Source organism: Chinchilla lanigera, unplaced genomic scaffold (assembly GCF_000276665.1).
Source record: "Chinchilla lanigera isolate Chin_1 unplaced genomic scaffold, ChiLan1.0 scaffold00065, whole genome shotgun sequence".
In the NCBI taxonomy this organism is placed as follows: domain Eukaryota; kingdom Metazoa; phylum Chordata; class Mammalia; order Rodentia; family Chinchillidae; genus Chinchilla; species Chinchilla lanigera.
In genome coordinates, this window is record NW_004955466.1 from 350,167 (window position 1) to 359,847 (window position 9,681).

General features: G+C 46.6%; 1 protein-coding gene across 5 annotated transcripts in view; it reads left to right on the plus strand.

The window, feature by feature from the left end:
* Positions 1-9,461, plus strand: part of Slc8a3 (solute carrier family 8 (sodium/calcium exchanger), member 3) — a 139,282-nt gene extending 129,821 nt beyond the window's left edge. For 3 of the 5 annotated variants that reach the window (XM_005399022.2, XM_005399024.2, XM_005399027.2), the window contains 4 exons: positions 2,441-2,565; positions 3,055-3,154; positions 4,841-5,116; positions 7,396-9,461. In XM_005399022.2, the coding sequence (XP_005399079.1) occupies positions 2,441-2,565; positions 3,055-3,154; positions 4,841-5,116; positions 7,396-7,772 (878 nt within the window). In that variant the 3' untranslated portion in view covers positions 7,773-9,461. The remainder of the gene's footprint in view (positions 1-2,440; positions 2,566-3,054; positions 3,155-4,840; positions 5,117-7,395) is intronic. The other 2 variants (XM_005399025.2, XM_013522004.1) reach the window with 1 other exon arrangement.
* The last annotated feature ends 220 nt before the right edge of the window (positions 9,462-9,681 follow it).

The window sequence follows — 9,681 nt, forward strand, 5'->3', positions numbered from 1 at the left end:
ATCCCGAGCTACCCCACCAAGTTCAAGGACTTTAAAGAGTCCTGATTGCAGCACCCCACTTCTTTTGAGGGTGTATGCAGGCATTTGCAGCCTATCCCTGTCAAGTCTAGCAAGCTCTTTGTTCTTTCAATATTTGTCCAATATCCTCTCTCTGTCTCTCCCTCCCTGCCTCCATCCTCTCTCCCTCTCTTCCTAGTCCTAGAACTGACAGTTTGTTTAGATTACATACATGTCAGAATCACCTGTCATTTATCCTCTTTACTTACAGTTCTGAAGAGTTGAATGATTAGAGTCACCATAGTTTTAAGTTTGAGGTGTAACATTCTCTCAAGAAATTAACTTAATCTGAATTTAAAGCCATCAGCATTACAAAAATAGAAAAAGGGAGGAGTTTCTGCCAAACTAAGACACTAAATCAGAGTTTATGTAAAAGCCTGTGAATATGTGGATCAGTGAGTTAGTAGGTACACAGAGTCCCTCTGTGGAGCTGTGGGAAACCCAAGAATGAAGATTTGTTGTTTGTCAAAGAGAATTTGCAGAAAGCTGGATGGAAAAACTGACTGTCACCACAGGGGTGGACAGGTCAGTAGGTAGATCAATATCCTGCCAGATGGACACAGTGCTAGATTGATAGCTAGACAAGAGGTTAGACAGGTACATTTATATGTCACTGGAGATCTCATTATATTGGATAAGGTTCTTGTGACACATGTAAAGTATGACACAGGGGAAGCCAGGGAAGGAGAAGTGGAATGACACTGTCACTGCTAAGACAGGCCTGGTAATATGGTTCCAAAAGCTGCACATAGGGGAAAAGAGTACTCCATTCTTTTAAGGAATCTCTGTATCTTTTTCTAAGGGCTTTTTCCCTGTGTGGCTTACAGTCTGGTTTCTAGGTTTGCTGGCTTCATACATAGCCAGAACTACAGATGCACTCTGATTTACCCTCACAAATAACTAATCAGAAAACCAGAGTCAATGAACTAAGTGAAGTTAGGCTGCTAGAGGGTATCACTGACTTGGGAATATGCACAGGTCCTTGAGAAATAGAAATAGTTGTTTCCAAAAGTAGCCACCAATGCCGAAGACGGGACAGCACCACGGACAGCTCCCCGGCATTTTAGGATTGCCTTCCTCTCTGCTTGGTGCCAGAAACACTGACTACAACAGCGAGCTCAGCGCCTGCACATTCTCATCCCATTTTCACTCAGCTCAACTGAGAAAATCGTGATATAAAATGCAAGGTTTCTCTGTTTGGGAACTTGCACCCTTGGCTTGCAGACTTTTCAGTAAATTCCTCTCATTGCAACCTCAAGAGCTTGAGTCTCACCCTCCCCTCACTTCACTAATTCCCCTGCAAGAAAGAAAAGAAGACCTTCTTGGTCTCTGACCCATTTTGTCCTTGAGATTATCCAAGGACTAGAGGATTCCTCTGGGAGGTTTACCGTGTGGGATGAAAGCAATTAAGGGACCGAATAAAAGAATTAATTGCATGTAAGAATGTGGACTTGGATGAGAAGATGTTTAAATGAGCTCTGAAAGAAACAGCCTGCCAAGAGCGATTTTCTAATCAAAGGGGAATAAAAAGATTCAATCTCTATTTCACTCTAATCCAGAAAACACATCTCATGGTGAAGTGGTCTTAAAATGGATTCACCAGCTGAAGCAGCAAAAGTGTCTATCTGTTCAACCCGAGAAGGGACCATTGGCAAATGAGTCAAGATCCTGGGGGATGCAGAGAATGCCTCAAAAGAAAGTAAAAGAAGACCTTTCTTTGATTTTGGTTTTTGAACAAGTATTTGTGTTCCAGAAGAAATGTACCTGATTTGTACAGAAATGCTGGGATCTCTTCCTGGAACAGCATGAAGTTTTTTGGGAAACCCTCCAAGTTTCTCATTATGAGGATAATATTCACTTGTGTGAAGTATAGATATCCTGGAAATTTTCCCTTTCCTCCCTTATAGAGGCGATAACACCAACAGTGTTGGAAATACATGTTATGCGCACCAGTAGACATTTCCTCTCGATAAATGTGCCTCCAAGAACCGATATATACAGTGGATGGACAACCAATCAGATCCAACCGTTCAAAATAGTTAAAGGTCAAGAGAGTTGGCTCTTCTTTGCAGCTCCCCAATATCTCACTGAACAACTTGAGAACTTCACTTGGTGCTGCAGGGTGCCGGAAGGTCTTTGGGTTGGATTTCCTGTGCAGGTGAACAACATAAAGAATGCTTGTTCCAGGCCTACAAGGAACCCTATCCTGTTCTAACATTCTTAAAGTGCTCAGCACACCATATAAGTGGCACCAAAAAATACACAGGGTCTTCATTCCCAAGATATTTGCCTTGTACACACTGCCCAAGTCTTATAATCAGAGCTTTAGTTTTCTGGGGAATGGAAATGGTATGAAATCTAGTCTGACTTTCTTTTGTTGCAGAGGTGACAGACAGGAAGCTGACTGTGGAGGAGGAGGAGGCCAAGAGGATAGCAGAAATGGGAAAGCCGGTATTGGGTGAACACCCCAAACTAGAGGTCATCATTGAAGAATCCTATGAGTTCAAGGTCAGGCCACTAGTGAGATCTAATGGAATAATAGGTTCATTAAGGTAATGGGGGCAGAACTGAGGTTTTGTTCAGTTTCACTACTGGATATGTGAAGTTAAAACTGAAGAAATCACCCGCCCACCCCAGGTCTCGGTTTCTCCTGTGTGACATGTTATAAATAGTGCTGGCCATTTGTATGCTAGGAATATTGTGAGGAGATAGGGTACCCTACGTGTATCCTCACAATTTTTAACTGCATTCTAAAGACAAAGATACTAAGATTCATTACTGCAGAGCAAGGATTACTGCATCATATCCTTATCCTCTATTACCCTTAATATTCCAGTGCCATGGGCCACAACCAAAGACAGGAGATTGTCCCAGAGGGTAGCATAACTTGCAGAACTCCTGGGACGCAGGGCGTCTTTCATTCCTTTGAAGCACCAGGCTCTTCATTGGTTCTGAACATTGTAACCTCATGATTCCAAGTTTTTCTCTCTCTGCCAGACAACAGTGGACAAACTGATCAAGAAGACAAACCTGGCCATGGTTGTAGGGACCCATTCCTGGAGGGACCAGTTCATGGAGGCGATCACTGTCAGTGCAGGTAAGAAGGGTCTCAAGATGGCTTTGCTAGGAAGAGCAGCCAGGCCCGGCGAAGGAGGAGCAGGGACCTAGCAGTGACTCACCAGTCCTGAAAGGGCTCTGTGTCCAGTCTTCCTGGCTCTGGGGCTAGACGTCTAGGTATTTCACTAGGTCACATTGGAGGAGAGTTGTGGGTCAACAAAAAATTGTGGATATGTCTAGCTTCAAATCCTAGTTCTGCTGTGTGTACTAGAGTAATCATCTTTTCTCCCCGCCCCTACCTTGACCTTCTCATCCAAAATGGGAGCTATAGCTACCTTTCTCTGCAAAGTTTGAAAGGTACAGTCAGTTATAAAGTATGTGTGCAGTGAATTCTGGTCTCCATCATTCCTGCCTCTCATTAACATGGTCTCTCTCTTTCTCTGCTTTAAAGTTAGGCGGGAGGTAATTCTGATTTAGAGTTGTGGGGGTCAGGAATTTGCAAAATGCTTTGCATTGACTCGCTGACAAATCTCCACCCTGGGTAATTCCAAATCCCTACTACAGCCTTTTCTGGCAGGTCCCTCCACAGTGACCCACAGCACAGCCAGGGTCCCAGAGACCTACAGATGTGTTGGAATGGGATTGGATGGCCATCCCGATATTACCTCTCAGCAACACTGAGGCCTCCTACTACTGCTGAGCACTACTGGCCTTGTTTTTTTTTTTCATGAGGGTTTGTTGTCATAGCAACCCACAGGGTCACATCCCCAAGGCCCCAGAGCCAGAGCAAAGTACAGCCAGGAAGAGGTTTGTTGCTGCTGCTGCTGCTGCCCTACTTTCACATCGGTCCTTCTAGTGACCCCTCTGATGACCTGAAACTGTGTCTCTCAAAGGACAATAAGTGAAATGTAGGCCACATAACCTACCAAACTCCTTTTAGAAATAAGGGAGCTAACACTGAGAAACAACAGAAAAATGTACCCCAGTTACAAATTTTCTTAATGTCAAAGCTGGAATTAGAACCCAGATTCCTGACTTCTGCTCTTTTGAAACCTAGCTTCTACCTGTTCCGTCAAAACATCACAGAGGGTGCCCCTGACAGTGTGCTGGGGAGCCTCTGCACAACCTGTCCTTCTGGGCCACTGCATGGGCATCTCTGCCCGACAGTTGGGTCCCAGTCCCACTGTGTCTCTCTCATGGGAGATTTGGAGGACGGACTGACTCCTGCATGGTCCAGAATGCTAGCCGTCCCTCTGGGGATGGATAATGACCCAAAGCAGGGTAATAATTGCAGCAACCAGGTCATAAAATTCAAGAGGAGCCCTGTTGGCATCCAATGAAGAACAAGCACACCGAAATTGTGGGGTTTTGTTTTGCTGTGTTGCCTGGGCAGTGATACACAGCCCGTTCCAGCCTCCTTTCGTTCTCCTCCACTATATGTCCTTCTTATGTTCTCCTGCTGCATCTCTTCATCTCTGTCCCTCTTCCTTGTTTTCCTGCCCTCTCTTTCCCATTCTCCCTTGGCGCTCTGCACTCAAATTGGCCAACAACCAAATTGTTTCCCATTTCCCAGCTCCTTTTTAGTACCCATGCCCTGTGCCTTGCCAGCTGCCCAGAGTGAGCTGCGGGCCCCCGATGCCCATGAACTGGGCTGGACATGACTTTCTTGTGCATGAGGAGGAACTGACATTGCTGCCCTTCCTTGGCCTGTTTATCTTGTCTCCAGCAGGGGATGAGGATGAAGATGAATCGGGGGAGGAGAGGCTGCCCTCCTGCTTTGACTACGTCATGCACTTCCTGACGGTCTTCTGGAAGGTGCTGTTTGCCTGTGTGCCCCCCACAGAGTACTGCCACGGCTGGGCCTGCTTCGTCGTCTCCATCCTCATCATTGGCATGCTCACCGCCATCATCGGGGACCTCGCCTCCCACTTTGGCTGCACCATTGGTCTCAAGGATTCAGTCACAGCTGTTGTTTTCGTAGCATTTGGCACCTCTGTGCCAGGTGAGAGGGAGAGCTGCTCTATCTCATAAAGAGGGTCCTTCCCAGTTCAAATGATCTCTTCACTCTGCCTTACCTTTTTCGTCTCAGATTGGGGCTTAGGAGAACATCTGCTCTTACCGTAAACAAAAGTCAAAGGCGTTACTGATAATATTAATAATGATATCCAACATTTCCTGGGTGTTTTTTATGTGACAGACACCGTGTATGCTAAACAATTTACGTGTTCCATCCCTATGATGCTCACCCAAATATTAAGTAGGGAAGCCGTTATCCCCACATGACAGATGAGAAACTGAGGTCCACAGAGGTTAACCTACCCGTCCAGTCAGTGACCCGATTTCTCAATCTAGACATGATATTAATTAATGGGACAAGATGTGTGAATATTGTTCTTCCACTCACCACTGGCAGTCTCTGAGAGGACAGAGATTAGCCCACTTGAAGATGTCACTGCAGAAATACTACCAAAGTTCTTGGCCTCCTCTACACGTATGAACACCTGTGAGAACAGTGTGTCTCCTAGCAGGATGGGCAAAGGAAGCGTAGTGAGATCTGTCCTTGCCTATGATGCTTTTATTGTCTCCTAAGCACCCAGAGACAAAAGGCGGAGGCATTAATTCATTTATAAGACAAATTTACCGAGCTCCACTTGCGTCTCATACAGTATTGTGCTCATTGCTAGAATTATAAGGAGCAAGACAGACATGTGTCCTTCTCCATTGCAAGTTTATAATCTAGTGGAGGAGAGTCCACTTTGAATACTTCAGTTAAAGTCATCTTGATGAATTCTGTGAAGTAAAACTTTAAAACAGGAAGATGCAGGCAAGGCTGGCATCAAGGATGGCTTCTGAGAGAAGTCATACGGCAGCTGGGCCCGAATGACAAGTTGGAGTCAGTAGGTACAGAGAGGTTCTTTGCCAGGTTCCTTGCTTAATTCACTGTGGTCTCAAGTGCATCTAAGACCTGAACTCGTAGCAGCTCCATCTGCCCTAGGGAAAAGCAAAAGGCATCTTCTCGTGGGAGCTGAGCGAGGAGTACGCTGCCCAGACCAAAGGAAACCCTTCTTGTAACAAGAGCACATATGCTCTGGGGAGTAACTGCAGCTAAGTCCCACTCTAAGGAAACAAATTCCCAAAACCCCCGCACAGGTGGGATTGTAAGTACGTTAGTAATGCAGCAAGTTTGGCTGTCCTGGAATCAGGTGATAAGAAATTAAATGTATGATGTAGGGAAGGTTTTGTGGGTATGATGCCCTCTGATCACTGTTCTCCAAACCATCAGAGGGAAGGAGAAGATATGCAGGGGAATAAATGTGGGAAGAAATAACAGAGGATAAGAAGCAGAAATGCAAGGTCATGGGCAAGGAAGGATGGTTTTCTTAGGAGAGCTGAGAAAATTGGCAGTGATGAGGTAAGTCAGTACCAACTGGGCAAGGAGGTGGCATGGAACATGTCCAAGTCCTGGCAAAATTGCTCCAGAAAACAACTGACAGCATTTGGGGATTCAGGAAGGGTAAGCTGTGGTCCCCGCCTCTGTGTTCATAGCTTTGACTGGAGCTCTCTGGATGTAGGTCAATGCTATGGAAAAATATTTATAAGATGGTTTTAGGCTAAAGTCTCTTGCTGACTTCCTTTGCGACCTTGGGTGGATTCCTTGGTCCTTATTTTCCTTCTCTGTAAAATAAGAAGGCTGAAGTAAGTATTCCTGGCGGTCTTCCTTGTTCCTATAGTCTGTGCCAGGATCTCAAGTTAAATACCCTTCAAAGCCCTGTGATCCCTCTACTAACTGCAGCGACAGAGCCCTCTCTTCTTTGGGTTCACAGCTCACCTATGTGTCCCCATGGTGGTTCTCCAGCATGTCCCCTGTCCCCAGACATCAGTGCCTAATCCTGAGTCCGTACGTATTGCTCAGTCACTGTCAGTGCTACATGAGTCCATGCGCCATCCAACAGTCACAAGCAGGTCTCTACTCCAAGCAGCTTTCAGAGATTTCAGAGTGTCCCGGGGAGAGAATCTGAAATGGCAAACTCCCTTACAGAGAAAGCAGTCACAGGAAACCAAGAAACCCACTCGTTAAGTATCGGGGCCAGAACGGGCTCTTTCAGGTTCCTGAGGATGAGAAGCAAGAAGCCCGGAGCAGTGGTGTGACCCGCCCGGGGCAGCACAGCTCATCTGTGCCAGAGTTGGTAGTGGCCTCTCGGCTCTTGTGCTAAGCTGTCTTTTTAAACCCTCCACACCTTGGCCTCCTGCCAGCTCCCATTTGTCTCTGTCCTTTTCCAGATACGTTTGCCAGCAAAGCTGCCGCCCTCCAGGATGTGTACGCAGACGCCTCCATTGGCAACGTTACAGGCAGCAACGCCGTCAATGTCTTCCTGGGTATCGGCCTGGCCTGGTCCGTGGCCGCCATCTACTGGGCCCTGCAGGGACAGGAGTTCCACGTGTCAGCAGGCACGCTGGCCTTCTCAGTCACCCTTTTCACCATCTTTGCGTTTGTCTGCATCAGCGTGCTCTTGTACCGACGGCGGCCGCACCTGCGCGGGGAGCTTGGTGGCCCCCGGGGCTGCAAGCTTGCCACGGCGTGGCTCTTCGTGAGCCTGTGGCTCCTCTACATACTCTTTGCCACGCTGGAGGCCTATTGCTACATCAAGGGGTTCTGAGCCACAGAACAAGGCCTCCAGCAGGACGGGCCTCAGACTTCTCCTGGGAAAGGGGTGCTTCCCCACCACGGACCTTTCCCGGGTGACAGCCCTGGAGAGGCGGCATCAGGGCCCCAGCCCCAGGAACTTCACCTGACTCTGGCTGTGCACTGGAAAAGTCCTAATCAAACAGTCAGAATGGAGGAGACATCCACCTTCCAAAGTATTCCATTAAATACAAAAAGACAACAGCAACAAGTCCACCTCTGCCCCATCCTCCCGCACATGTCCCAAACCCACAGCAAAGGTCAGACCCCTCCTCCTTCTATTTTGCCTTCCGGTTATTCCTTTGCCTCCAGTTTCTGTGGGGGCAGGATTTCTCCCATCTGTCCGATGTGATACATCATGATTCTCTGGTCCAGCTTGGAAAGATGTGAAAATGAATCCTTTCCACGTGGCTGGCTTGGGGTTCTCCTCATTGTAATCATTTGCGTGGATGCTTTTGTTTTTCCACAAGATTTTACTTATCATTTGGTCTTGTCTTTTCTTTCTGAAGTTAGTGACAAAGGTGCCAGGGAGGAGCTCCAAGTCTGAGCCGGCAGACAGAGGCACGGGTTTTCAGACACACGTTCTCACTCTCAAGAGGTCACACTCATGGCTTGGCTCATCAGGTCCTGTCCCCTGTCTCTGTTTTTTCCCCTCTGAGTCTTTTGGAGGACAGATGACATTTGGGTGAAATAAGCTCAGCTTGGGGAGCAGGAAGAGCTTCATTTGCTTCCACTGAAATCAAATCAAAAACAAGCAATTGTCCTCCTTGTCCACATCTTTCCATTCTGTAGGACTTGTGTCAGTGTTTTACGTGCATCCTTCTGCAGAAAGACCCATGAAATGCGTGCTTACAGCACAGAAGTTGGAATAGTCCATGAGGGCAAAGGGCAGCTGGGCGAACGAAAGGGATATACATGCCTTCTCAAATATCTCTGGCCTTGCATGTGAGGCAGGAGAAAAGAGGTTTCCAACCAGTAAGATCTTTAAGGGAAAAGATTATACAGTATTGGAAATGTCAGTGTTTCTGAGAAATGTCAGCTTCCCACCCCCTCACGTCCTTATGCACCATACTAAGAGGGCTGACTATATTTTCTTGAAGTAGTGCAAGAATTTAGAGGTTTACAAGAGAAAAAGGGGATTGATCTCTCCACCTCTCTTGGTCCTTGGGCAGGATTTGTAAGAATTTTCACCAGATAGGAACTGGAATTCCTCATTTCTCCCGTGTTCCTGCTTGTTTTTAAACCTCACAAAGCTCTTTTTCCAGCCTGTGGGGGTATTTCTTGCCCCGCTAAGAAGACTCTTAGTCACTGTAATCCCAAGAAGTGTAGGTTTAGAGAAAAACAGACTGACATGCCTTGCGGACCTTTTCCCAGTGGACTTTGAAAGGATCTGGCTTTAAAACACACACACACAAATAAACACACATAAGACATCACCACAAAACTGCCCACAGATCTTTAGGCTTTCTGCGTTGACATGAATACATTTTCTAAGGGGGAAAAAATTAAAAAAAAAAAAAAAACCTGTTTAATTTTAAACACATTTTTTAAGAAAAAATAACTAAAAAAGAAACAGTGCTTGTGTCATAAGCTATGTTGACAGTTGCCAGTGGAAATATTGGGTTGGTTTAAAAAAAATAAAAGCTCTACTTATATCTCTCTACATCCCGCTTGCTTCGCTCTGTGTCTCTCCAGCGAATGGTGCGGGGGCTGCCCTGGCTCTGTCCTGAAGCAGATGCGATTGAGGAGAAGGCGCCGTCTCCCTTCCTGCTCAGGAACCAATGAACCAGACACTTTCTAAACAAAAGCATTTCAGGGAACTGCCTCCTGACAAAGCCTAGCCCTTCAGAGACTGGAGTACATCAGTAGTAAGACCTATGGTG